Source organism: Branchiostoma lanceolatum, chromosome 19 (assembly GCF_035083965.1).
Source record: "Branchiostoma lanceolatum isolate klBraLanc5 chromosome 19, klBraLanc5.hap2, whole genome shotgun sequence".
NCBI lineage: Eukaryota > Metazoa > Chordata > Leptocardii > Amphioxiformes > Branchiostomatidae > Branchiostoma > Branchiostoma lanceolatum.
In genome coordinates this window covers 10,454,577-10,482,503 of record NC_089740.1, presented here as the reverse complement: position 1 = coordinate 10,482,503, position 27,927 = coordinate 10,454,577, and the positions used below count along the sequence as shown (strand labels likewise).

Genomic DNA, 27,927 nt, shown 5'->3' with positions numbered 1-27,927 from the left:
TTTAAAGACGTGCACAATAAGTTTTTATTGTACTATAGCACGCCCCAACTACGGCATCGTACTAGTAGTTTAATTTTATTACCAGCTTGTGGTGACTTTTATGGACCAAATGTTACTTTCCAATCACGAAAGAACTGAACTGTTAGTAGTTTTTAAAAATAGTTACGCTATCAGAGAGCCGATCCGCTACCAACAGTCGTCCCCCAGGTCCTACTGCGACAGTACTAGGAAAGAAATAACGCATCCCGGTATCTACATTTCGTACAAACTCCCCGCGGCGAGTGTACATCTCAACCCCGTGGTTTCCGCCATTCACCACGATGACATGCCCAGACCTGGTCAGGCAGATTCCAGTCAGAGCGTACTTTGAGTCAGTTCTACCTTCAAACTTGAAGAGAAAATCTACCGACGAGGTGGTATTAAACACATAGACGAAAGCACTACGTACATGTAAGACAAAGATAGTCCCATCCTTGTCTACGGCAACGGATTCAAAACGACCCCTTTGCTCGGTTTGGAACGTGTGCAATATGGCACCGTCTGGCCGTAGAACGACAATGATAACACGTCCGTTATATTCTCCGGTAGTGATGATACGGTTCCTCTCTTTGTCCACAACGATCCCACGGAACTGCAAGCCCTGGATAGTCGAGACTCCGAATTCGATACAGCCACCGTGCGTGTACCGTACGACCCAATACCTGTGTTTCGCTTTGTCAGACACTCCTACAACCCACAGATGTCCCTCACTGTCCATAGAAACGTCAAACGGCTTCATTGTCACGTTGCTACTGGCTGGAACAACGGTGGGAAACTTCAGGAGTTGGACGCCCAACATGTTGTAGACTTGGATCTGCTTGTGACGCATGTCTGCTACGAAGATCTCGTTGCTAGGAGACACCACGATTCCGCCCGGACTCGAAAATTCATGAGTCCCTGCGCCTGCGAGCCTAAAGGTGAATCTGTCTTGCGCAGGAGGAATACTTTCTTTCCCTCGTTTTCTTACTGGAAGCAGCGGTTCCAAACAATCGGACCCTCTCATTGTTTCTAACCCCAATCTGTCTTCTGCTAGTCGTGTTGATATCACGTTTAACTTAGTAGTACGTGTTGTGAAAGGTGTGTCTGATTCCGCAGGGGAAGTGGTGATTTTCGTGGTGGGTTTCTTTGACGTCATTTCCTGTGATGTTCTAGAATATCCCATAGTAACAGACATGTTTACCGACGTTGCTGTGTTTTGTGTGAGAATGGTTGTAGTTTCTTGCTTCTGATGATGCCAACTTTTAGCGTTTAGCAGAATTACGGCTGTCATGATGATTAGCGTTGTTATGACGACGGTTGTCCTGGCAACGCAACGGGAACTGATGTTACAAGGTTTGTGACGTGAGGCATTCTCTTCGTCTTCCCTGTTATGCCTCCCGACGTCGCTGTTCTTGTCGTCTGGGTATTTTGCACGATTGATTCGTGTTGGTACGTCGACATCCTGTGTGGCTGCGTTGTTTTCGCCTTGCTGGGGTTCCTCATAGACATATCCTCGGCCCCGTTCTGGACTAACAGAGAAACAGGTTTCAGCAGTGGTGGCTCCCGGGCTGCGCCTTATTTGGTTCAAATCTTGTAGCAGAAAACTGACAGGTTCTGGCTCCTTGTACACATGGTCGGTAGTGTTGTTACCAGGGTCTATGTGGTCCTCTAGTTGAGAGGATGAACAAAAAATTGCGTCCCCGTTGGAGGAAAAATCTGGGTCTTGAAAACTGGCAACCTCTGCTTCCTCGTATGCGTTACCGGAGCGCTCTCGGCACCGTTGTCGCTGTGATTGTCTCAGACGCCTACGTCGAAAACGCTGCTGACCAGGCATCACAATCACCTCTGGTTCTATGTAGACATGCTCGGCGCGTTCAGTTGAACATTGCCGTAGCCGGTGTGGCTCGTTCAGTCGACGACAATCATCGTGGGTTATTTCTTGGCCCGGGTAGACTGGTGGGTCCTCGCCTGAGCTTTTGGTTGCCATCTCACACACGTAGGTATACAGTATGCGATCGCGATACTGCTGAAGACCGTCGACCTTGTACTGTCTGCTTGCTGCGGGAGATACATATACATGTGAATGTGATTGTCTGGAGCTGTCGGCAACGTCTAATAATAAGTTTCTCAGAAAGTAATGCATAGTAACACAGCACGACAGTGGGACACAGTTGACAGATTTGATATTGTAGAAAATTGTTTTTATTTCATGTGTTTCTCTGTTTGTTTGTTTGTTTGTTTGTTTGTTTGTTTGTTTGTTTAAGAAACTAAAAGTGAAAAACTGTCGGAAAAGAACGTACGAATCTCTCAAAATGGCATATACTACATGTACCTCTAATTTTTGCAAAATAATAAAACATCGCTAGCTATTATTCCTATGCTATAGAAAAACGTATATAGCCCCATTTCTTATAATCATAGTACATGTAGCATCACCACATCCAAAGTGAAAACTTGTATAACGAGTTTTACATACTTATATGTTTTCTACACAAAGCCCACGTTTATGTAATCATACTTCCGTTTATATAACAGTTACTATACGATTAATCAAATCCTGTTCATCACTAGTTTAAAGTTTCATCTACTTGAAGGCACCGTTTGATAACAAAGATGATTTCATTGGTCCTTCTTGGTGTTTCCAGTCAGCTGGTCCCAGTCCGGCCAATAGCGTTCCTTCATACGGATGCAGTAGGCCTGTAGGTTGGGACAGTCCTCGGTAACAATCCTGTACATGTAGGAGTCCGGAATGGTCCACAGGATTTCGGCCAAGAGGCCAAACACCGCAGCGTCAGCCTCGGTTGGTTCGTCTCCCATCAGAAACGGCTTAGTACCTGAAAGTATTTATAAAAGATACATGTTTCATCGTTTCGCATATCAAAGTTTGAAAGCCGGGGTTTGTATGCCTGGCTGTCAACTGTACCAGTTAGTACCTGCGTAAGTGACAAATCTCCTAGAGCTCGTCTCAAGCCAGCGTCACACTGTCAACGATCAATTTGTTGATCACCATAAGGTCACCGAAATTCAAAATTGCCAGACAATTAATCGATCGTATTTCAAAATTGCCAGACAATTATGAATTAATCGATCGTATTTTTCGCCTGAAAATCTACCATGACACAGCATGCGGGGCTCGGTCGGCCTGCGAAAATCGGGCGATGCCTAGGAATCGCCCAGTGGTCGAGAGGACATCGGCCGTGTATCGGCCGGACATCGGCTGTATTTCGGCCGAAAATTTGCTTTTGAGCTGTCAGACTCGTCGGGCGAGCTATATTCCTGCTCTGTGACGCCGGCTAAGTATCTTAAACTTAAGCACAATATAGGCCCAATTTACACACCCGTTTTTGAGTCGACTTAGCGTTTTCTAGTGGAAAAACTTGCAGTGAGCGGCCCAAAGCTCCTCACACACAGCCCAGAGTCGACTCCGAAAACTAGTGTGTAAATCGGGCCATAGATAAATCTGAAAGATTTTAAAACATTTTCAAACGTGCGGGAATCTCACCAAGAAAGTTTGAGAGAGCTTTGAGGTCTTTCTCAATGATGGCTTCCAACTCATCCTTGGAGTGGCGACCGATACCGTGAGCCCACATGAACTTCTTTATTTTCTTTGTCACAGGCTTGAGGAAGAAGAAGAAAACCAACCAAGGAAGCTCGAACATCTCGAATTGCTTATCTTTGGCATCAACCCATCTGCACCTTCCAAAACCCCTGTGAAATAAAGACATTGAAGAGAAACAAGTTATACGAGTTGCAATTCACATATAATGAATCAAAAGTGTAAAAATCAATCGATAAGTTCCCCAAAATCTAGAACAAATGGCATATAGAACAGAATACATTGACATTTATGTGTATGAAAGAAAGAAATTACAGTCAGCAAATTCATTACCACGGAGGTATTGTTTTTGGTGTGTCTGTTTGTCTTTTCGAAGTTATTTGCATACGCCGTATATTGGTACAGCTCAACATATTTCACCGGTGAAACTTGCGGGGGTAACAGCAATTAGAGTTCAGAATTGGCAGAATTAGTCATTTATCCACTTTGGCTGACAGCTGCCAGATATTCCAGGTCATGGGGTCATTGGAAGAGGCTAATAATTCGTGGGTAGGTATCATTTTGGTTTGTTTAATATGTTTTCGCAGTTGGTCACGATCAGCGTTAAGAGACAGGAAGGGACTCATCATGTAATATTAATCAAAACCTTATTTGCATAATTAATCAACTACCAGGAGACATACATTTGTACGAGAAACTCAAAGTATTTCACGTAGGTATGGGGTTTCTGAACGTTTGCTGCGTACGTACCAATAAGTGTTCTCCTCCAGCATCTTAACGAAGGCCCTACTGACGGCCCGGTCAGCATCACGGAGTGACCGGTTCAGATCTACGCCCTTCTCCTTGTTCAGGAACTCAATAATGAGGTTGGAGTCACCAATGGCTCGTCCGTTGTACTCGATCCATGGGATTTTACCCTGTTGTGGTCAAATATTAGCAGATAAATATTAACATTCAAACAATTGTATCTTTTAAATGGCGACAGAGAGCGCAAAACTTCGAATCAAATGTTTGCACCTACACACCTTCGGCCCCATATGGACCGTCTGAGGGGAGGGTTCGTATGGAATATCAGCCATCCGCATGTACGTCTCAAGTTTCACTCCAAACGGAGTCAGGCATGGAATGGCCTTGACCGGTGGTGCCGCATGGTAGTATACCTTTCCTATACAAACAATTTCAAACAATACAACATTGAATTAATATCTATGCGGGATACAATTGGACGGATTTGAGATTTTACAAACTAGGGCATAGTCTCTCTTAATCCCTCACATGTTGTCAATACAATTCAATGTCAATACAATGTTGCATAAGAGGGATCCGCGAATATTATTCACCAGGTTGTATTATTTCAGTCAGTAGGTACCTATGTGAGTAATGAGGTTGTTGTAACGCACTCGAGGCACCTCCTCGAACACGGGACCCCCATTTTTCGTCTCTTTCGAAAGACGGTGCAGCTCCGACAAGGATACCCTTCCCGGGATTCGATCCGGGGTCTCCCGGACCCAACTAATTGGAAACAGGAGGCTCAACTGCAAAGCCGCTACCAATTGAGCTACAGGGACATCCCGCAACTCAACTGCGTACGTTACTTCTTTATATGGTCCGTCCCCAAGGCGTCGCCAGAAAGCTTCGGATCGGATTTCCCATACCTGAACGTTTGAACAGGCATACCTGGTCTTGAAACCTTCAGAGCTGACAACGGTACAGGTTTATATATCGTTCAATGTATTAAGAAATGTTTTGCATGAAGGAGCCGACTGCGTAGACAAATTTCATACTGTTTACAACGCGTAACGTTAGATGCCGCGGTCTGTGCATATTTGCTGTACACAATGCATTACGTGCGCGTGCATGAGTGCCCTCGCCCTCGGGCATTTTTTACGAGGGCATTTGGACCAGTAACGCGTACAAACAAGTTGGTAACGCAAGTCCCACAAGATATACGTACCTATTAAATGACAACTCACCTGGTGTAAAGTCAGCCCTAACCTTGACTTTCTGGGTCCTAAAGTCTTCACCAGAACATGTCCACTGTACCGCCACAGTCACACAGACGGCAGAAACACCGAGAACGACAAGGTCAACACAGGAGAGCTGGGCGGGGTCAGTCAACAACTGCAGAACTGAACTCTTTACCGCCTGAAACGGGACACCAAGACTCTGAAGAAGTCCCGACATTTTTCCACGTTGCCAAATGTTAACTATGTTGAGGGCACAGACCAGAAAGTACTCTTGTTCAATCCATGCAAATAGGGGTTGCAGGCCTAGGAAGTTTAACCATGCGTGCAGGCCTGACGTGTTCTGTTGTATGGTGGCTCTACTGGTCGTATCAAGTTACTGTGGCGGAAGTGATGAAAGCGCTGCAAGGTTACTTGAGGGTCAAGGTGCACAGGTCAACAGGATTGGCGGCGTTTGATAATAAGTTCCAAGAAAGTAGTGCATGGTAAAAAGTTTGACACATTTTTATTGTGCAATATATTGTCTTGAGTTTTTCATAGTACATTTCTTCTTGCTTTCTTTACGAAAACTACAAGAACAAAACAATACGAAAGGAAAAAGGAGTGCGAACCCAACTTTGGCATATTAGAAATATACATCAATTGTACATTTGTGTCGCATTATCACATAGTGCAGTTATAGGCTATAACAAAATTGTTTGCTCTATACATTGTAATCAAAGTTTTAACTTCTGTTGAATTAAAAGCGTCCTTTAGATATATCATATGTAGCGAAGGTTTCATGGAACTTCTACAATTTTGACAGGCAATCCCTCATTGGTCCATTTTGGTCAGAGTTCCAGATAGCTGGTCCCAGTCTGGCCAATAGCGTTCCTTCATACGGATGCAGTAGGCCTGTAGGTTGGGATAGTCCTCGGTAGCAATCCTGTACATGTAGGTGCCCGGCATGGTCCACAGGATTTGTGCCAGGAAACCAAAGACCGCAGCGTCAGCCTCGGTTGGTTCGTCTCCCATCAAAAACGGCTTAGAACCTAAATAATTTGTACAAAAAATAGTCCGATCATACAAATTACAACTTCATATCCAATTTCACGGTATCGGGGTTGCTGTTGCAAAAAGAAAAAAACACCACACAATCAGTGGACCACAACTTTATAGCCCATGGCCGCGCCTGGGCAATAACTATCGTATTGGGGTGATCTAAAGGCCCGGACACTTTCGTCGTACAACCGTACTGGACTGAAGGCATTCTTGAGATACTAGTTATGCATGTGTCGTACAAGAGTGCGAGCTGCGTAATACGGAAAAGGCTGTCTTAGATCCTTGGTTTTGTCACAGTCTGCTTTAAAACTCCACGACATCAAAATCTGAGTACAACAAATGTCCCGACACTTGCGATTCATCCCCACCAACTGTATTAGCTCCTCGTGATTCATCCCGTGATAGCTGCAACAAAGGAATAGTCGGCCCACCCAAAAAACAAAACTTGAAAAGGGTCTCAACTACTTGAGTTGGAGCTTTTAGCAATTATTTATCGTAGGACATATGTTGATATGAGAAAGGCCAGAGGATCATACCCAGAAAGTCAGAGAGAGCTTTGAGATCTTTCTCGACAATGGCTTCCAACTCCTCGTCGGAGTGACGACCGATACCGTGGGCCCACATGTTCTTCTTAATGATCTTTACTGCAGGCTTCAGGTAAAAGAAGAAGATGAACCAGGACACCTGCCACATCTCCTGTATCTTGTCCTGGTTATCGATCATTTTACACTTGGCGCCTCCCCTGTGCGATTAGAAAAGAACATGGACTGAGAAACAAACGCTGGGCAGTCTGCATATCGTCTTATACTACGCGGTACTTTGGCTTCACAAACTTGAAGGTCAAGATTTGCAAACGATACGCCAAGGGGGTGATGCCCTGATATGTATCGTGCAAAGGAATTCACAATGATTTTTAAAAAATCATTTGGAATATAAATTTATATAGAGTCAATTCCACATTACCAAGAGGGTGTTTGTTGCCTTTTGTTCTAACATTTACAAAACCTTTGTAACAATCTATGTGAGATAAGTAACTGTTAAGAACAATTTCCAACATTTATTTGGTGTTATAAATATTTTCTGCTGTGTTCCAACAGGTTAAACAAATTTCCAACATTGAACACATTATTTGTATTAGTTTCTAAACTGTTGCAACATAGATTGATCATTTATTTGAACATGTTCCAACATTCTACAAATATGATATAACTGGGTCAGTGGGCTGGGAACAGGGCAATTCACACATCCCTTCAAAGTATAGGGGATTAGGCCTAAGTGCCATGCATAGACAAAAGAGTTGCCAGTGTCCAGACGTGAAATCTAAAAATATACAGAGGCAGACAATAGAGCGTGATTAGCACCTACTTTTATGGGGGCAATAACTGAAATCTACCATTTTGAGAATGATGCAAAATGTTGGAACATGTTCCAACAGTAGAACAATCACACAGATGTTTGAAAACTTTTCTAAATAAAGAGATATTTGTGCAAATACTTTCATAATATTTCCAAAATATAGAGATGAGTTCAAACATGTTCAAACTTTCATTTCTAATTGTTTGAACGGTCTGGAATTATTTTGACTGAAATAGTCTTTTCTCTAAAATTGTTCAAACTTATTAGCAATATCATCTGAAAACCCTCTCGGTGACATGGAATTGACTCTACGACCAGCAACATTTGAAGTGCATGTGAGAATACAATGTATCTTTGGTTGCTGGACGATACCGACTTCACAGCAACGTGAGTGAAGTGAGTGAGTCAGTTTTCCTGAAGTGTTTTTGTTAAAACGACAGCTTTCAATTTACCATTCTTAAATTTACAAACAAAAATCAGACAAACAAACCAATAAGTGTTCTCCTCCAGCATCTTAACGAAGGCCCGACTGACGGCCCGGTCAGCATCACGGAGTGACCGGTTCAGATCCACGCCCTTCTCCTTGTTCAGGAACTCAATAATGAGGTTAGAGTCGCCAATGGCTCGTCCGTTGTACTCGATCCAAGGGAGTTTCCCCTGTTTTTTGTAAGCGAAGAAATTAAGACTTTTAAAGATTTCAACAAGACGTCCTTCGAATAACATCCAGAAAATGTATCCCAAAGAAGTAAAATCTTGAAAGAAAAATGAGTATCAAAAATGGTTTCTCTCCCATCTTGCAAATTAAATGTCTTGTACATATATAATACCTTAGGTCCCATGGCCATCTCAGTAGAGGGTTCGTATGGAATACCAGCCATCCGCAGGTACGTCTCAAGCTTCAATCCAAACGGAGACAAACACGGAATCGCCCGGACTGGCGGTATCCCGTGGTAGTACACTTTTCCTGGGAACAAGCATCCAAACATATACAAAACTCCCTGAGCGAACTCAAATAAAAGATATCATAGTTTCGCGTCTGCAATCTAGATCTCTTTGATGAGAATCCGTTTTTGTTTGCATGTAGGTGTCACATGGGACTCTGTGACAATGAGAGCCTAGAACTAGAATTTCCCTAGTGAAGGCATGATAATGAGTAATTCATAGACTTTTCTGCAGTTGATCGTGGTAGAACATGTTCAGTTTCGTCCCTGAGGCATCGCGAAAATACTTTTATCTGTGTACAGCCTACAGTGAACCTACTGCAATGATGATGATGATGAACCTACTGCAAATCATTACAATGATCTCGTGATGCTTTCCTTATGCCATCAAGCGTTTACTCTAATATTGCAAGCAGATGTAAGTCAGTCCGGCTAGCCGGCTCAGTCTGTGTTTCACGCAAGTTTCTTCGCAACTTGTGATATTGAGTAAATCTTTCTAGTTCTGCACATTTCAACGCTTCACCCCCTGAGTGCAATACTAAAAACATGAACGAAATGTTGCAAAACAGGTGAGGAGTAAACACTGAGACTGAGTTTGATCCTTACATCTGCTTGGAGATTAGTTTATTCAGGGGCGTTGACATTTAGCTGGCGTTATTCAGGTCATCGACACAGTAATGCAATGTACGTGTAAATCACCTATAAACGTATGAAATAACAACTGCCAGTTTACAATTGCCTTACCTGGTGTAAAGTCAGCCCTAACCTTGACCTTCTGGGTCCTAAAGTCTTCACCAGAACATGTCCACAGTACCGCCACAGTCACACAGGCGGCAGAAACACCGAGAACGGCAAGGTCAACACAGGAGAGCTGGGCGGGGTCCGTCAGCAACTGCACAACTGTCTGAAACAAGGTTCCAAGTGATTCCCAGAGACTTTGAAGACATCCGGACATTTTTGCAAGCTAGTAAGATTCTCTCTGGTCGAGGGCAGGGACTTGGAAGTACGTAAAAACTGATCAATTTGACACGCACATATGTCATGCAGGCCCCCCGGGTTTTTCTTGAATGGTAAGTTACTGTGATATCGTTTGCTCTGCAATACTGGTGTGTTACGCCGGAGGGCGCTCTAACATACAGTGTGGCAGTTGTCAATGACGCCAGTGCGGCTTGGGAATATACAATAATAATAATAATAATATCAGGTGTATTTGCAGCCAGTGCCACAGGCAGGTACCCAATGTGTAGGGTAATGAGGCTGTTTATGAAAAGTCTTGTAGATTATCTTTTTGCATATCAAGATTTACAGCACTACTATAGAACTGAGAAAAGGAATGACAGACCTGCATTTTTTTCTTCATTTTAGTGTACTCTTTATCAAGACATCAACCACTTATTAACATTCAATTACATGGAATGTATCTAAAGATATGATGATGTAATATAAAACATAAAATGCTCTGTAGAAATAAAGAGCACACAATAAGATGTGAACAAACTTGTTATTACGTGCATGTATAACACAATGGCTAAGGCCAAATGCTGTTACCATAACTTTAGTCAATCAGAATGAAATTGCAGCTAGCAGAGCTGTATAATGGCTAAGAATAATAGCATTCTAGCTAACAGAAAGTCACTGCTTTGTACATAGCCATAGATTAACATTATCATACATTGTCCAGGAAATATACAACCTTAGTCTACAATTAAATTACTCTTCCACACCAGTTATGAATGACTATATCCAGTCATATTAATAACCATCTTATCATATAGATGGAGATGCTTTTTCAAACAAAAATAGAAAACAAAAGTACTATGTGAATGTTCCATACTCTTCTCCCTAATATGTATAAACATTTCCTTGTCTTGAACAAAAATTACTGCAATGGGCTCGGACTGTATGACAGTACACATATTTACAAAATAAAGAATTCTGTCCTTATATGTAAAAAGTGCTCACTTGATATTACAAAGTGGTGTTTTACCATAGAATAGCTTTAAAAACAACTGGGTGTATGCCCTGTACATGTGTTGTATCTGTAGCCATTTTACATCTGAAATGCTGACTAAGATGTATCTGCACGTGTATATACATATCAACCACATGCTATTCTTTTTATTTTGTCACAATTATAATTTCTATAATCAGTTGCCAAGTTTTGGACAGTCTTGGCTGAGAAAGTTTCTGGGCATGACCATTCCTTCTTGTTTGTCACTGCAAAAAAGCAACAATATAATTGTTAGATTTCACACAATTATAAACACAAGAATGAAGAGCATTATTTTTATTGATCAAGGCACTATGTGTGGGATATTTAGGTGTTTGCCTCAGGCGTCAAACCTCTGCATATAAAAGAACCCAACACACTTATCGAGAAGAGTAGGGATGGACCGGTGTGCTTGGCTAAAAATGCGAGCCATAGCAAAGCTACATTGCACTAGTACTAGTTACTTGTAAAAGCATCATACGTTTCATCAATTGAGGATGACAAAAGAAGAAGTACACATGAAGTAAACGTGAATAAAACAGCTCAAACTTTTAAAGGTTGAATGAAACTGAAGTTAAATTACACTTTAAAAATCTTATATGCAGTTATCAATTCTTTTTGCCTAAAAGTTTTTGAAAGTGGAAGAAGAAAAGAATTCAGAGTTGTAGTACTTACACATCGTACTGGAGGTACGACAAGACGCCGTCGATGTGAACTTGTCCGATCTCCCCGTCGATCTGTGCCAGGTACGTGTACAGCTCCTTGAACGTGTTGAAGTCGATCTTCGCCGCCCCGCCCTCAGGGTCAGAGGTCAGGATCTCACACACAGTCTTCATGGCTTGTGTGATATTCTAATGTCAATAATGAAACAGAGTTAACTTTCAGTCTGCTAAGGTAGCCAGTTGGCACTGAATTTGTATCAGTTTTCATGCCTTGTGAAATGTTCTTAGTAATGGAACAGGTGGTGTTAACCTAATCTCCAAGTAGATCCACATCGGGCGCGAAAATCGTATGTGCTAGCCAGAGAAGGTCCAGCCAGTCAGAGAGGGTCCAATTGCCCGGTAGGTTGGAAAAATTGATTGGACCCTCTCTGGCTGACTGGACCTTCTCTGGCTAGCACATACAATTTTTGAGCCCGGTGTGGATCTGCTTGGAGATTAGGGTTAACCTTCAGTCTGCTACCTGAAGACTGTTTGGCACTGAATTTGTATTGGTTATGGGATCAGGCAGCAGGGTAAAGGTTAAGTCATCAACATTGAATTGATGAGGAACTACTTTTAGATCCCCCTCCCTATTCAATTAGAAAATGAAATGTGTTCTCCCAATTTATCTGGCACTATTCTTGGCTGGACTATTCTAATTCTTATTTCATGATCCCTAAACTTTTTGTACACTGTCAGTTCATTTACTGTAACGGTGGTTAATTTCACAGTAGGATTCAGAAAAGCTTGTTTTAAACTCGCAGTTGAAAACATTTTGTACCTGTAGTACTAATTACATTTGAAACGCAAAAAATAAAACCACTGCGTAAGTTTGTAGATTTTAAGTAACAGAAATTCAGGTCATTAACCTTCTCCCTGCTGCCTAACCCTGTAACAAATACTTATTTGAAAATGAGTGGAAGGTTTCCCAGTCCTATCGTTAGTCACTGATGAAACACAGCGGATGCTGTCTGAAACGTCTGACTGTTTCAAAATTTTATCCAGCTGCTTGAGTAACTATTTTTGGCGTATCTTACTACCTGGATGTCTAACCTTCATCAAGGTATGTAAAAAATAAGCCTGCTTGGATATCTAAGCAGTCATTCATACCCACCCCTGCGAGAGAAGAACACGCCAGAGCAAAGAACTTGATCCACTCGATATTGTCGGAGAAGGTTCCCACTTTCATGATCTCATCCATCTGTTCCTGGGGCAGACACACCTCCTTCCACTTCTGCTCCAGGGTAGACAGCTGGACTGTACCCTGGGGGCTCAGCTGGGGAGGGTGGCAGACAAGGTCAATGTTAATCATGTGTTAAAGGGGGAGGGGGAAACAGTGACATCAACCATATTAAAGAGGAGGAGGGGGGCAATGGCCTAGTTGGTAGAGTGTTCGCCTTGGACACTGTAGGTTGTGAGTTGAACCCTGGACGGGTCATTCCAAAGACTTTAAAATTGGTACATACTACTTTCTCTGCTTAGCACTCAGCTTTTGAGAAAGAGTATGGAAGTAAAACACACATCACTACCAGCGGACCAGCCCCCTGCTGTAGTGACTTGCAAATATGTGTGGCCCAAGGGCTATAGAAATGGGCGCCACCCCTAGGTGTCTTATCAAGATGCCTGGGTCACTTTTACTTTAAGGGGGCAAACGTTCAAGATCAATTATGTGTTAAAGGGGGAGAAGCAAACATTCAAGGTCATAGACAGCTACACATGTATGTGGGACTTTCAAATAAAAACCTAACCTGTAAATGTTGGATTGTTTCTCCAGTGTCTGTTTTTGGCTTACCTGCTTGTGTAAGACCTTCAGCAGTCCCGGCGTGAGTCCAGTGTCTGTTTTCTGTGTGGCTGTGGGCATCTCTAGTCTTTCCTTTACAGGAAGGGTCTCTCCTTTCGAAAGTGCTCGGAAGTACCTGCAATATTAAAACATAAACAGTGGACATTTCAATATCAATTCTCATATTAGGTTTTACAGTAACAAGCGAGGTAATTAACATTTTGTCAAGGCACAAAGCTGAACAGATATAAGGGTTTTAGGATTACATGAAAAATCTATCTAATTCATCTATAGGGACTTACTACATTTGTGGAAGTGTTGATATGGCAAATTACTTTTTCAAGATGTCAACCTGCGAAACCAGACTAAGGTTTGATCCACTTACATTGGGAAGGACCCCTACTCTTTTCGATAAGTGTGGTGGGATCTTTCACGTGCACGAGGTGCGGCTCTCCTCAAACATGGGACCCCCGGCTTTACATCCCATCTGAGAACACGACCCTAACTAAAGCTTGCTACTCGTTTTCACCTGATCCTGAGTCGAGTGAGGAATATGTGTAAAGTGCCTTTCCCAGGGTGTATGTCAGGGTTTCCAACCCAGAACCTTTAGCATCTAAGTGGGATTCACGGAAAGATATAAATAGTCAAATCTAATTGATACGTACGCAGCGGACCACTGGAGCACGTCCTTGGGTTGTGTCCTGATGGCGGCCTTGGTGAACTGTTTGAGGATGTCGGGTAGTTCAGGAGGGATGTTGATCTGTTGTGAACTGTACATGGGCTCGTCTGGCTGCGGCATGATGGAACCTCTGTTGGTGGAACAAACGTTAAAATATTACACGAAATATTTTCAGCAAAGAAGCCCAAACATACCATGTTTTACGGTATGAATAATTAATGGTAGATTGACAGTAAAGCATGTCAGTGTGATGAGAATGTAAGCTGATTAAATTTTTGGGATGATCATAGGATTTGTTACATTCTATGGGCTGGTGAGGCTACTGAAATGGTGGTCATGTGGAACTTAATTTTTTTTTTAGATTTGATAAATTTCTGATTAGCCTTTGCTAATATTTCAGTCTCATTTTTTATCATCTTTTTGGCAACAATTTGAATTTGAACCCAAAATATGTAATGACAACTGTTCTTAAGGTGCTTCCAACAATAAACTTACTAGGTAACATTAAGACAGTATTTTCTAATTAGCTATATTTTGTATAGTTTCTGTTGATACAAACATGAGACAATCATGTCTATAAATTTCCTCGAACAACGTGCAAATCTGCGACCCATACTTTTATCAACAGGTTCAAAACAACGGAGCCTTACCTCCCTGGGTTCAGGAAACACGGTCATAGACGTATCTATTTATCTATAATCCCTCCTAAGAAGTAAATTGGAAGTCTCGTACCTTGTAGACTGCCCTGTTGTGCCTTAAAAGATGTAGAAATGTCTTAAAACCGTTCAGACGTCTCTGTTGCCTCTCAGGGTTGTTGTTCGTAGCAACGGTCTCCGCGCAGCTCTACCGCGCAGTTAGGTTAAAGGTTAGAACACAAAAACTGTGACGTTTATGAACAAAAAGTCATGACGTCATAAAGTTGAAAGGTGAGAACACAAATACTGTCACGTATGAACGCAAACCTTGATGACATCACTCATTCATCATGGCGGACGGCGAGGAAAATATTTTCGCCAGCGATGCACTTTTTGAAGAATTTGAGCGGGAAGACGAGGAAGATGGCGAAGACCTCATCCCTGCAAACGCTCTTGGAGAGCTACAGAAGGAGATCAACGCAGTGTGCGAGGAAAACGACGCATTGAAACGGAAACTCAGAGTACTTTCCGCGCCCGTTCCGTTGTTGGAAAGTACGCCGGATTCAGACACTGCCGGTCCATCCGTGCAAGTGTTGTTCATGAATAACGCTATCGCCACAAAATACAGGCAAGATGTAGAAGGGTTCTTCCTTCACTTGATGCAGAAGGAGTCTGAGCGTAAGAATAAGGACAAGATAAGTCAGGCTGTGGTGCATCCTCCACCGCAACGGTCTTCCTTCGCGCTTCAGTTGGGGAGGGGGGCAGAGCAGACTGAAAGCGAAAGTTTGACGTCACGCGAGGTGAAACAGTTGTACACAGTGACTGGAAGTGTACAGTTCTACCACGACTACTGCGTGGACCATCTAGGACAGCCTCTCATCGACGGTGATGCCAAGATTTCTGAAGGATGGGAAATCCCCACCTATGAACAGGTCGATACTTTCACTATTTTATATAGATGGCGCCATGGTGCACATGTAGTTTTATCAAGGAGGTTAACCTCCTTGGTTTTATGTACTACAAATCATGTAATTTTCAACATAGGAAATGCCACCAAACAAAAGTACATTTTTATGAAAAGTTAGATTTATTTATTTTAAGACACTGGTGCGTGTAGCGCATATTGGCTGATGCTAGGGGTGGATACCGGTTGGGCTTAATAAGGTTCAAGTCCAAGTTTAGTTCCAGAGATTTAGGTTCAGGTCTGGACCTGAACCTGATCCTGTACAGTTGATGTTTTGTTTTATCAGACCAATATTAAGCATAGAGAATTAATACTGACACACACAACTAAAAGTTTCTTGGTAAGAAGACTTTCAAGATAAACCAGCGTTTGATATTTGAATGTCGCACTTATTTTAAATGCCTTTTTTTGTCAGAGGAGAGACTCAAAACATGTCTTATCAAACAAAATAGAAAAAAAAATATGAACTTTGTTCAGGTTTATTTGGACTCAGGTTTTTGGCTTTCAGGTTTTTTTGCCTGGGTTCTTGGATGTTATAAAGGTCCGAATCAGGTCCAGCGAACCGGTATCCAGCCCTAGCTGATGCGCATTCAACAATATTACTGTATATTGCCTTTTAGAACAAATGGAGACTGTCTAAACAAGGAAGTCTTACACCTACTTGGTCTTTAGTAGAAACATGTACACTGACAACTTAGAGCACTGACGTAAGAATATATCTACTGAGGTTTGAAGATGCCACTGAAAAAAAACACATTGCTCTAGTCTTATTACTGTTCATATGACTAATGTTAAGAGCAAACGTTTGATTTGATCAACATTGGTAATTTTCTTTCACATCTAACCCCTAAAAATATGTTCTTTTTTTTCCTTTTCTAGATTTACTTCGATGCCTTGTCCTTTGAAGGCCAGGATGGTGTGAAGGTTGGTAAGAAGAAGGACAAGCCCACCTGTTTCAACTGTGGGGGGGACCATCAGCTGAGGGAGTGCACCCAGCCACGGGACCTCGCCAAGATCAGCCAGAACAGGAAACTGTTCATGGAGAAGTTTAGCAGCTCCCCTAGGACTCCAAGGTAGGGAAAGTTAACCCTCTCACTGCTGGGTACCTTTGTGACCAGTACAAAGTTGGTGCCAAATGGCTACCTCAGCTAGAGGATTGTTAAAACATACAGCAAGTGCTATAGTCATAACAGGAAACTGTTCATGGAGAAGTTTAGCAGCTCCCCTAGGACTCCAAGGTAAGGAAACTTAACCCTCATACTGCTGGGTACCTCTGTAACCAGTATGTTGGTGCAAAATAGCTATGTCTAGAGCTTCCTACCGATACAGTACCAGGTACAATCAATTATGAATTAGGTACAGGTCCAAAATACCTGAACCCTGGTGGACCAAATTTTCATCTGTGTTTTCATAAAAATAATACCTAGTACAATTGAATATTATGTTGTTACAGTTACGAGTTCAAACATGCTTTTGTCCTTATCGAAAATCTACCATTTTCTGAACAAGTAGTTTAGGTACAGGTTCAGGTCCAGACCTGTACCTAAACCCCTGTACCTAAGATTTGTTTAGGTACACAGCTCTAGCTATGTCAGTAAGCAGATGGTGAAACATGTAGCATCTCCAACAATGCTTGCTCCCACTATGGTACATACAACTGTTCTACATGTAGGTTCTAATTCAGAGTCATGTATTTTCAGTGGCAATCGTTACCATGTGGACCTGGACCCCAAGTTTGCCAAGTTCAAGCCTGGAGTGGTCAGTCAGGACCTGAGGAAGGCCATGGGTGTCAACAGCCACCAGCTGCCACCATACGTATACCAGATGAGGAAACTGGGTCTGTACAATATTTCTTAACCTCCGTAGGAAGTTAGGTCAAAGGTCCTGGACTATCAAAGGTTATCTCTGTCATGAATTTATGCATGTCTGTTGCCTTATGGAAGCATTATGAGAAAATCCATTAGACAAAATCAGTGGGTGATTTACAGTAATGTGTAAAATAAATTTGAAATTTGCAAAAATTCAAATCTTGTGTATGTTACAGGATATCCTCCTGGCTGGTTGGCTGAAGCACAAGAGATGACTTCAGGTCTGACCCTTTACAGCAAGACTGGGAAGAAAGTCAACGATGAGGGGGAAGAGGTGGAAGATGGGGAGGTTAGCGTTAACACAAAATATGCCACAGGAGACAGTTACTCAAGCAACCGGATATGATTCTGAAACTTCCTTGAGAAACTGTTTTTTGGCGTATCTTATTACCTGGATGTCTAAACTTCATCGATGTATCCCACAGGAGATTGCCTAACTTTAGAATCATCCTGTTCAAACTAAACTTCCGTGTGAGTCGTGTAATAAACAGATTTCAATCTTAGGCAGAATCGGCGATTCTGCTAGATTAAAGTCTCTACCAAGTACCATGTTTAAATAAAGTTTACGGCTCTTGGTGGCAAATGTGCAGATATTGGCACATTGCCACACCAAATCCGAGTGTGTTTTTTTGGCACACATTTTGACAGAGTAGCCGAAGAGGCTCAGTGGGCGTCACTTTACCGTCATGGTAGGAATATCTTATAAAGTGCCTTTCCCAAAGGCATAACATCAGGGCACGGTGAGTATCGAACCTGGGACCCATTGGTTCTGTGTCAAACGCTCTAACCGTTGCGCCACATCTTCTCTACCATGACACACCTATTTGTTTCTGTTCAGGTTGACACTGAGGACAAGCCAACCTACAACATCGGGAAGATTGTGGCCTATCCAGGGTTCAATGTGCCTGTACCAGAGGGTGTTGATGATGTAGGGGGCAGGATGGGTAAGTTGAAGGCCCTCAGTTTTATCAGAATTCATTTAAACAAAGGAGTTCCGTCTTTAGACACTTTCTGCATTTCTACTGTATCATTTTTTCTTGACGATGAAAAAGTTATTTCTTTCTTGGAAAAGGGAAATAGGAAAATACAGCATTTTGCTCGCACCAACCCTGTATATCAGAAGGACTTTGTAGCAAGAACTTTATTAAGGATTATACTTATAGCCTTACTGAATAACGCTCATAGTGGCCCACCCAACTTACCAATTCCCTAGGAGGGGCCCAGCGACTAGAGGTTGTAGCACAGACTAGAACTTAGTAGAAGGGTTTTGTTTTGTATTGGCTATGAAAGTTGTTCCTTCGTTCCTTCATGTACCAATGTTATTTGATGATAATGAAATCTGTGTACATACAAGTAAATTTGAAGACTTTCTACTTCAACCAAATCACCGTCAATGTTTAACAGTGTGATACTGACAGACAACAAATTACTTTGGCAGTTTACTCCAGCATACAACAATTTAATGGACATTGGTTTGATTTGATTTTATTACTATTAGTCAGTGCAATACACATTGGATACAGGCAGCTATTGCTGGTGTCATGACCCACACATAGTATACCCATTTTTACACTTGGGCGGAGTGAGGAAAGTCGTGTTAAGTGTCTTTTCCCAAGCGCACAACATCAGTGGCGCCAAGGGATTCGAACCCGGGACCGCTGGGTTCTGGGCCAAAAACCCTGCTGTTACGCCACATTACCCCACAATGATCATTTGATCATTTGTATTGACTATGAAAGTCGTTCCTTTCTTCCTTCAGGATTGCCCATGCAGCCTCAACACCAGCGTGACGTCCTGATCGCGTACCTTGAACCAGTGTCGTCAGGAGGAACCAAACGTCCTGCCGTGGAGGACGACACCACACACCGTTCCAAGCGACAGAAGCGGGAGGAATCCGACATGGACGTGGACACCTCCGGTACCGATGATACCTGTATCAAGGAGGTGATCCCCCCTCCTCCTGATAATGAAATCTTCCAACCTCCGCTTCCCCCAACGCCGGAAACCGCCACACCACCGCGTGAACCGACCGATGACTCCAGCGTATCCGAGGGCGAAGGGAGGGGATTCTGGACCGAGAAACCCCTCCCGTGTTCGGAAAATAGTGACATTCCGAATTCCAGCGTAGAAAACAAGGATGAAATCGTAGAAAGGACGATAGGAAGGAAAGATGTCGGCGGTAAAGATTTGGCAAACGAGTCAGATGCAGGAATGGACGACTGGGTTGTCATTGATTCATTCAAGGGGACGTCGGAGAGTTTAGAAGAAAGCCGCGACCCTACCGATTCGCCCAAGGTTGCAGGAAGTTTGGTTAAAGATGACAATGTGGAGAGTGAGAGCAGTCAAGATATGCCGGAGGACTACTTCTCACCCAAGGGACTTCCACACAGGAGCAAGTTTGCAGACGGGATCACACCGTTTGTGGAAAAGGAGAACTTAACGGAAATCAAAGGGACTTTCAAGAAACTTCTAGGTGTTCTGAAAGGGAACAAGAAGAAGAAATAGAAATAGCACTTAGATTAGAAAAGAGGAATTTTAATTTTTTTTTCACCTTCCTCCTTTTTTGTGCTGATAGTGATAAACATGTAAATAGCATTGTAGCCAAGTGTTTTAGCATACCAGGGATCAAAGTTTTGTAGGGTGTTCACTAAAAACACATCATTTTTAGACTGGTGAGTTACCTGTAGATGGTTAGTGCACAATTCAGTTTTCAGATTTTAAATGTTAGTTGAACATTGATTTTAACTTGCAGACAAAACCACCATAGCTTGTAGATATTACAAAGTGTTGTTTCTTTGCACAATTAACTTTCATCTGAACGTAGGTAGCTATTTTGTTTTGTATTTTTTTTCTGTTTGTCAACCTACAGTTAAATGTTGTGAATGGTGCAGTTTAATAGTGATCAACTACCTCTATAGGCACAAACATTAATTTTCTAGAACTCCTATATCCTCTGATACATAGTACACATGTAGTTTGAGTAGTCTACTATTCCTGGTCTCAGAATGTTTTCCTTTTGGAAGAAAATGGGCACTTACAAAGTTTGGTTCAACAGATTAGCTCAGGACGTCAGTATGACATGGAAGTCAGTTTTGCAAAACCTTTGAAATAGTTGATATTCTCATTTGGGACCATTTTAGTGCAAAATAGAAAAGTTAGAGTATATACTCTAATTAAACAATCATATATGAAAATCTTTTTTCTGCCCACTTGTTTTGAAGGATTGAAATTTAGAAGAACACAGTAGCTTCCTTCCAGGACACAATTTTTTATAAAATGAAAAACATAAGATACAAGAGATGTCTATGTATGTATCATACACTATGTATCATCTTACCACAGCAAACATCATGTTTTTGTGTGCCAGGACCAAGTAATTGTTACTGTATGACTCTTTGGAAGTAGTAGCCTGGTATCCTATTCTAGCTCCAGTTCATTTCTCTGATCGCTTCTCCACGGAACAAACAGTCTGGCACCCGTTGATAGAAAAATAATTGACATTTGAATATTCAGCAAAAGATGGGCAAGAGTTCTGATTGGTCTGAACAACACGGTCCTCGTAACGGCATTGTGATAGGGTCGAAGAAACGTTCTGAAGTTTGATCTCCGTTACACTGCTTTTGAGAAATACCCGGTATTCCATTCCAGAAATAATACAGGTTGAAAAGACCAAATATTTGGATAGGAATGGGGACTGACTATTCTGTGAAGAAACAATTCAAGGAGCAAACAAGAGTTGAAAAAGGATGGGATATCAGGCTTAGGGCCTGGTACATACATAAAAGAACAATCATTTTAGTGGATGTTTATCATATGTTTTACACAGTACAACTTTGTTAACTGGTGCTTAATACATTGTAGGATGAGGGTTTAACAAATCTCTGGCTTATGAACTTCTGGTTTTCTGAAACACATTTGTTAAAGTTCTTGCACTAGAAGATCACTATAGATGAAATGGTTGGTGAAATATATGCATATTAAGTTGCATCAGACAAAGGTTGGTTGGGGTGTAATATTTTACACTGGAACTTCAATTTTGTTGAGGATTGAAAGCACCATACTAGTTCAAAGTTGACCTTATGTATATATTTTTAATTTTTAATAAAGAAACATTTGACTGAAGTAGTCCACAGAATGAATTTTGTCATGTCTTCTATTAATGTGAAATGATATATTTCTTCTCCCTCTGTTTATTTTAGACCACTTTTTTTTTTCATTGCAGAAAATCCTGTTGTTTGCTTGAAAATCACATGAAATTTTTACTTTTACACGAAACAACAGTTGTTTTTACAATTTAGCCCATCACAAAATCAATGCTACAAAAATTTAACCATTTCACTACAATTACAATAACTAGCATTCATAAAACAATAAAAACTTATTTAAAAAGTGTCTTGTAGAAAAGTTGAAACTACTCATGTCTATAGTTGCAACTTGTATACTGTTACCTTTTTATTCAAGCCCATTGAGTGGTCACTATAGACAGATTTGATTCTTTCTGGTGCTTCTGAACCCATGCGCCATTGCCATTAATTTCTTTAAAAATGATGAAACATTGTTAGGTTTGCTATCTCTCGTTTCCTAATTTAACCACGTTAATAATTCTTTTGACCTTGAAAACTGTGCTATAGAATCAGCATATTATTTGTTTGAAGGTTCTGAATGAGATACATTTTTTCCCTTGGCCCTCCTCCCTGCTAATTTTTTCCATGGCCCTCCCCCAGGCCAAAGTAGAAAATTCCTAGGCCCTCCCCCCAGACAACCAGCCCTTCCCTGCTAATTATCGCACGGTCCCTAACACCAAGCAGCTGGCGCTGGTGTCCGCTACCTTTGGAACACCCTCCTTATTTTACAACACCTGAAGTTGAAAATACATGTACTGGACATCTATAGAGGCTGCAGAGTATCTCCGGTTCCATTGGATCGATGGAAGAGTACATTTAAGATAATCAATATCGTACCTGCCTAGTAAGTCTCAATCAGTATTTGAACACTTTTACTGTCACTGTTATATCTATTACTGTAATATCATGACTTCAATCTAACGTTAACTTTGTTCTTACTCAACTAAAGACTGCTCTCCTGGGCTGTACATATACTTACATTTCATATACACAGATTCTGATATTTCATGTTTGTGTGATTTCTGTTTCTTACATTCATTCATGTTGTGGGAAAATTACACTTAATATATCGAATACTAAGACAACAAGGTATGGTTTTGATCCACCATGTCAATAAACACACCAGCACAATCAGAGTTTGGAACACTGTACAGATTTTATTACAGCACAAAGCAGTAACAGTCATAGTTACATTTTCACGTTACCATTGTTTGTTCCTTTTTGAATTCTCAACTACAGTGACATTGCCGCTCTGGAAATTACAGTATTCATATATGTCGCCATTTTGCTTTACTAAATTAATACTGTTTGCTAAGCAGAATCGGTTTGATCTGTTGCTTCATCTGTATTAAGATGTTATTCGGAAATATGATATTCTAACTTAATCAACGAAGCTTATGCATGTCGTTACTGCAAGCACTGAACTAGAACAGTTCCTATCTTTCCTCGTCTGTGAAATTGCAATGCCAGTTTTGTCATGCGCAGTATGGAGATATCTGTATTATGTAGAAGGGTCGAAAGGAATGGATACACTAGTTACAATGTATAAACGGTCCAGTTTTAAACGGAAAGTTGGATATATGTGATAATTAGCGGCCCGTCACATTCTCTACATCTTACTACTTTCTACATGACGTCACTTCCGCCTGCCTGCCAGGTGAAGTTTTCTGACGTCATCACAGTGCCTGTTTCCGTTGAACGGGATCAGTCAGTCATGTTCATGCTGTGGAGAGATGAAAGAAAATGAATATGATCCGTGTCAAAACAGATTCAGTTGCGCCCCCTAGTAAAGACATCCTACAACAAGTCATCCAGTCTATACTAGTATTCTAACCACATTTTTGAACCACTTGTTGACCGCGGTCTGCAGAGATTCTTGAAAATGGCCTTGGACTTCTCATTCTCAGCATTTTCCGTAAGTTACAGTAAATACCCACCGATAGTTGCCATGAACATTTTCCCTGACAATATCTGAACAGTATATATGTATATCATCGTAGTCTTCACAAGACATGTATTACATCCTGATTCACTATAACCTATATAGGACGGTGTGCTAGCGTTCTCTGTCAGTTTTATATGATTTGGATACACATACTATCTACTGTGATTATGTATAATGTGACCTAATTTCTTAACGCTCTAGTAATGTTTTAACTTGAAGAGAAAAGAACAAAACTGAAAAGTCAGTTACCTGTGACAGGTTGAACAGACTTGCAGGTACGTCTTGTAGCCCGCGTCAATGCTAATCAAACACAGAGTGAAGAACCGCCATCATTTGATGAATAAAACCAGGGAGGAACTTTCTTTTTACTCAATACAATACACACACACACACGCACACTCACACACACACATACATGCACACACACACACACACACCAACACACACGTCACACGGTCACACACACACACGCATACACACGCACACACACACACGACAGTCACACACATATACATTTACATACATACACACATACACACGTATAACATACCTGGTCTCATCAGGTGAGCTGTAGGTACAGGCCTTGGCTCCCATGGGGGCAGCTTTCACCGTCGCCATGCCTACAGCTGCAGCAGCTGCTGCACTGAACAGCTGTAACACAGCACAGACCAAATCAGGTGCATGAAACAACAAACACAATTTAGCGACATTTTTCAGCTACCGTTTAAGAAGTTAAGATTATTGTCTACAAGTCTAAGTCTTTCTTTTCTTTTTAGGACACATTACCCTGGGAACCATCAGGGAGTATAGCCTACTACTGATAATCCTGGGAGTGCTAATATAGGTCCTCGGGAAGAACTGCATGGGCTGCCGAACAGAGGCTCTGCCGGGCCGGGACCAAGAAGGATGGTTCCCAGGGTAAGTACACATCGGAAAGAAATCTAATCCAACTTGTTTTCCTAACAGTTTTTCGATATGGTTTTAATGGAAAACTTCAACAACATAAGAAAATCAGTGAAGTATGTATCATGTACTGTCACTAATGGAGATCTTTCAAATAAACAAAACAAACATAAGACACATTTTGAATAGTTCTAGCAAGGAGGTTGAAATAAGATCTTATTTTATCCTCCTTGGTTCTAGTTAGCTTTTCAGTCGCTAAACAATAGGATACATCCTTAGACTTCGCCAGAATGTGCCAGCCGACAGTTTTCAAGCAGATGCTTTCTGTTTGGACTTCGCCAGAATGTGCCAGCCGACAGTTTTCAAGCAGATGCTTTCTGTTGTCAGTTAGATCTAGACAAATCTGGTGTTAAATGTTGGGCGACAGGAATACGTAAGTCTTTAGAAGAGAGCGGGTTTGCTTTCTTATGGCATCTTCCAATTTCATATAATACAAATACGTTACAAATTGTTAGTTCCATTGGCCAGCGGATAAAAGACATTTACTTCCAAACGTTTCTAAAAGAAATACATAACGACAACAAAGGTGGGGCTGCCAAAAATAAGTTAAGATCATATAGACTATTTAAAACTATATATAATGAAGAAAAATATCTAAGTAATGCAAATATGAGGGACAGGAATGCAGTCACAAGACTAAGAATCAGCTGCCACAAACTACATATTGAAACGGGAAGACATACCCGCACTGCTCTAGAACAACGATTATGTAAACATTGTACTTTGAATAGAATAGAAGACGAATGTCATTTTGTGGTAGAATGTGCCGGATCATATACCAAAGAAAGAAATGAACTGTATAAGCTTGTAGAAAACCTATTTCCCTACTTCACACATTTAAGTACTGTACAAAAATTCATATTCCTAATGCGACTAGACAAACCTCCCATTGAAAAACACGTCTGTTCTTTTATATCTACTATAACCGAAAAGCGAGGAGAAGTAGAATTTATCTAATGATAGTCATATTCTTTTGTATCCGTTAACTGTACTTGTTATTTTGTTTTGTTGTGACCTGTACTTAGCCAAATGTGGCAGAAATGTGCAATAAAGGTCTTCATTCATTATATAAACATGCGTTATTGCTCGTTATATATTTTTAAACTATCGTTCGCAGGTTGTTTTGTCGGGTTGGTTACCGTTAGATTATAACGTTAGAACAACTACTGTTGAATACAAGAGTAGCAGATCGGGGCCAGACGTTATTATCAGGGCTAAAAAGGTGAAGCACTTACCCCCGGTCCCTTTTTGACAGTCATGTCCTGCGCGTTCTAAAAGATAAAGAGAAGACAATGTTACTTGAAAGTGTCGTTTACTAAGATATGGATATATCCAAGGCTTTAGCAAATAGATACCTGCAAAAGTTAAAAAAAATGAAATAAAATGAAATAAAGTCAGATTATGATACACTTGATTGACTACTTGTGATGGATATTTTCTTTTACTTTTCTTCAGAAGTTTTATCAACTCATTTTGAGTTAATTCATAGAATTTTGGGGCGTCGAATGGCTGAGTGACTAGGCTAGCGGACCCAAGATCGAGAGGTCGAGGGTTCGATTCCTGGCATTCCCGGCTAGACATTGTGTCTTTGGCCTTGGAAAGGCACTTTGCACGAGTTTCCTCAGTCCACCCAGGTGTAAAGATGGGTATCTGATTTCGGTTTGGGAGATACGTAAAAGACAGTGGAAAGAGAAAGGATGGGCTCCGACTGCCAATGCACGGTGCCCCTAAGACACAGTGGATAAAAACCCACTGCCCCTACGGCTTCAAAAAGGCTACGGGACGTTTACATACTAGTAGAAATGATACATAATATAGCTGATATCTCACCTCAGTTGGCGACTTGGCTACTTGTTGAGTATTACCCATTGCTGTTTGTCGCTGTGTCTGGTAGATAGATCTCCCCAAAGTTGACCAAGTTGTCTCAGTCCGATGACGGTCGTCTCTGCTCGCAGAATGATCTTCCAGCGGCGGTCAAACGGTGATATCTGGCCTGACACGCAGGTAGATAGATGATGTGGCAAACTCTGATTGGTCTATAGGTTTCTAAATTTGAACATTTTCCCACCTAGTGCGTGATATGTGCGTGACAGACGCATGTCGGAAAGGTAGGGAGAGCAGGTTCTCTGGCGACAACGTGGGAAAATTTGTGCCTATTTCCACTGAGCCGAAAATCACGGTGAGAATATTTGTATAGATGGATGATATCACCTGTAGGAAAAACATGTCTAATTTTGCTGAAGGATTTAGGCAAAAACACTTCTTTTGATGCTTTGTGTTTATCATATACAAAATAATGGAAATTTTTGGTCATCATAACGTACTGTGCTACACAATTCTTGGGCTTCACGATCATTACAAGATACGGTCTACGCCTCTGTTAATATCCAGTACTGACACTTGTTAAATGAGCAGTACTGTTAGCCTCTAAAGCAGGCGTCGAAGGAATGCATTGTGGCAAACGGTTATGCAATATTTATGCGATATACGCTGCTATTGTTCCAGGCACTTTGAATTTAGAAGAAACAATCGGCAATAATAAGAGTACACAATATAATCGCACAAATGATATAACGCTGGCTGTTGAGACTAAAGCATCTTCAAAAGATCTAGAGCGTTCAAAGCAGCAAGAAGCCTGATTTTGAGGCTAGTTCAACCTACTTTGGAAGATGTCACTACGTAACCTCGTGTACTTAGTGGCGTCCGCTGTTCTAAGGCACACCTACATGTACATGTCGGAATTACCTCCATCTGTTCCGACGTAACCGTTTTATTCTGGTGCTGTTTAAAAGCTGATGTCGAGAGAAAAGCTTCGAACATTATAACCGTATACTTAAAAGTTGTCCTAGTCAGTGACGCCATTATTTGCACTGTTGGCCATAGCAAAATTCCTTTTAACCATTTAGGTTGAGTGGAGGGGGAGGGGTAAGAATAAAGATTATGACATGTCGACAGAAAAGATTGTAACATTATATCATACTTAGTTAGTGGCGCCCACGTCTTTTGGCGGACAGAAAAATGGTAGAAATTGGCAACAAGTAGATATATGGCTTGGTTGGTCATTGGTGTAGAGACCTGTTGACCAAACTCCTCTTACTAGCAAATTATTCAAGTTATTTGGCTTATTACCTACGCCAAGAAGGTTGTTTTCCGGTGCATGTGTATGTCCGTCTGTCTGTCTTTTTGTGAACAGCTAGCTATAGCATAAATCAAGAAGTCATGAATGTGTCTTTATTTGTGATAGTTGGTAGGGGTTGGAAAAAGGAAGTGACTTTCCAAGTTAGTTGGTTTTTACCTGACCTCCAACATGCGCAGTTCAAACTGTGAACCAGCTTGTTGGCAAGGTCTGTAGCAAAGTCTGAAGAGATAATATTTTCTATAAATACTTTCAGGTACTAAGCC

General features: G+C 41.4%; 3 protein-coding genes across 3 annotated transcripts; 1 reads left to right on the top strand and 2 right to left on the bottom strand.

Annotated features, from left to right (window-relative positions):
- Positions 1-2,189: 2,189 nt before the first annotated feature.
- LOC136425124 (uncharacterized) lies at positions 2,190-9,941 on the bottom strand. Its single transcript, XM_066413922.1, has 10 exons — positions 9,621-9,941; positions 8,763-8,899; positions 8,426-8,592; positions 7,116-7,321; positions 6,355-6,569; positions 5,548-5,914; positions 4,600-4,739; positions 4,325-4,491; positions 3,521-3,726; positions 2,190-2,852 (listed from the first exon to the last, which is right to left on the bottom strand). Exons 1-10 carry the CDS (start codon positions 9,829-9,831, stop codon positions 2,638-2,640), a joined length of 2,031 nt encoding a protein of 676 aa, XP_066270019.1. The 5' UTR covers positions 9,832-9,941; the 3' UTR covers positions 2,190-2,637.
- Positions 9,942-10,817: 876 nt separating this feature from the next.
- Positions 10,818-14,894, bottom strand: LOC136425304 (ropporin-1-like protein). Its single transcript, XM_066414149.1, has 6 exons — positions 14,759-14,894; positions 14,013-14,156; positions 13,360-13,483; positions 12,682-12,843; positions 11,542-11,717; positions 10,818-11,093 (listed from the first exon to the last, which is right to left on the bottom strand). The coding sequence occupies exons 2-6, from the start codon at positions 14,144-14,146 to the stop codon at positions 11,024-11,026; spliced, it is 666 nt and encodes a 221-aa protein (XP_066270246.1). The 5' UTR covers positions 14,147-14,156; positions 14,759-14,894; the 3' UTR covers positions 10,818-11,023.
- A 76-nt stretch (positions 14,895-14,970) lies between these two features.
- Positions 14,971-20,290, top strand: LOC136425303 (zinc finger CCHC domain-containing protein 8-like). The gene is made up of 6 exons (XM_066414148.1): positions 14,971-15,593; positions 16,505-16,698; positions 17,326-17,462; positions 17,670-17,782; positions 18,332-18,437; positions 19,253-20,290. Exons 1-6 carry the CDS (start codon positions 15,012-15,014, stop codon positions 19,996-19,998), a joined length of 1,878 nt encoding a protein of 625 aa, XP_066270245.1. The 5' UTR covers positions 14,971-15,011; the 3' UTR covers positions 19,999-20,290.
- The last annotated feature ends 7,637 nt before the right edge of the window (positions 20,291-27,927 follow it).

Bases quoted from the DNA above. Each gene is read 5' to 3' on its own strand.
- LOC136425124 (XM_066413922.1), bottom strand. From the start codon at position 9,831: ATGTCCGGATGTCTTCAAAGTCTCTGGGAATCACTTGGAACCTTGTTT. The intron at 8,900-9,620 runs GTAAGGCAATTG...GCTTGTTCCCAG, and splicing joins TAGGGCTGACTTTACACCAG to GAAAAGTGTACTACCACGGG. The intron at 5,915-6,354 runs TGAGGGATTGCC...CCGCCACAGTAA, and splicing joins CTCTGACCAAAATGGACCAA to CTTGATACGACCAGTAGAGC.
- LOC136425304 (XM_066414149.1), bottom strand. From the start codon at position 14,146: ATGCCGCAGCCAGACGAGCCCATGTACAGTTCACAACAGATCAACATC. The intron at 13,484-14,012 runs GTACGTATCAAT...TTAATATTGCAG, and splicing joins GTGCTCCAGTGGTCCGCTGC to GTACTTCCGAGCACTTTCGA. The intron at 12,844-13,359 runs GTAAGCCAAAAA...CACCCTCCCCAG, and splicing joins TGAAGGTCTTACACAAGCAG to CTGAGCCCCCAGGGTACAGT.
- LOC136425303 (XM_066414148.1), top strand. From the start codon at position 15,012: ATGGCGGACGGCGAGGAAAATATTTTCGCCAGCGATGCACTTTTTGAA. The intron at 17,463-17,669 runs GTCTGTACAATA...TGTATGTTACAG, and splicing joins ATACCAGATGAGGAAACTGG to GATATCCTCCTGGCTGGTTG. The intron at 17,783-18,331 runs GTTAGCGTTAAC...GTTTCTGTTCAG, and splicing joins AAGAGGTGGAAGATGGGGAG to GTTGACACTGAGGACAAGCC.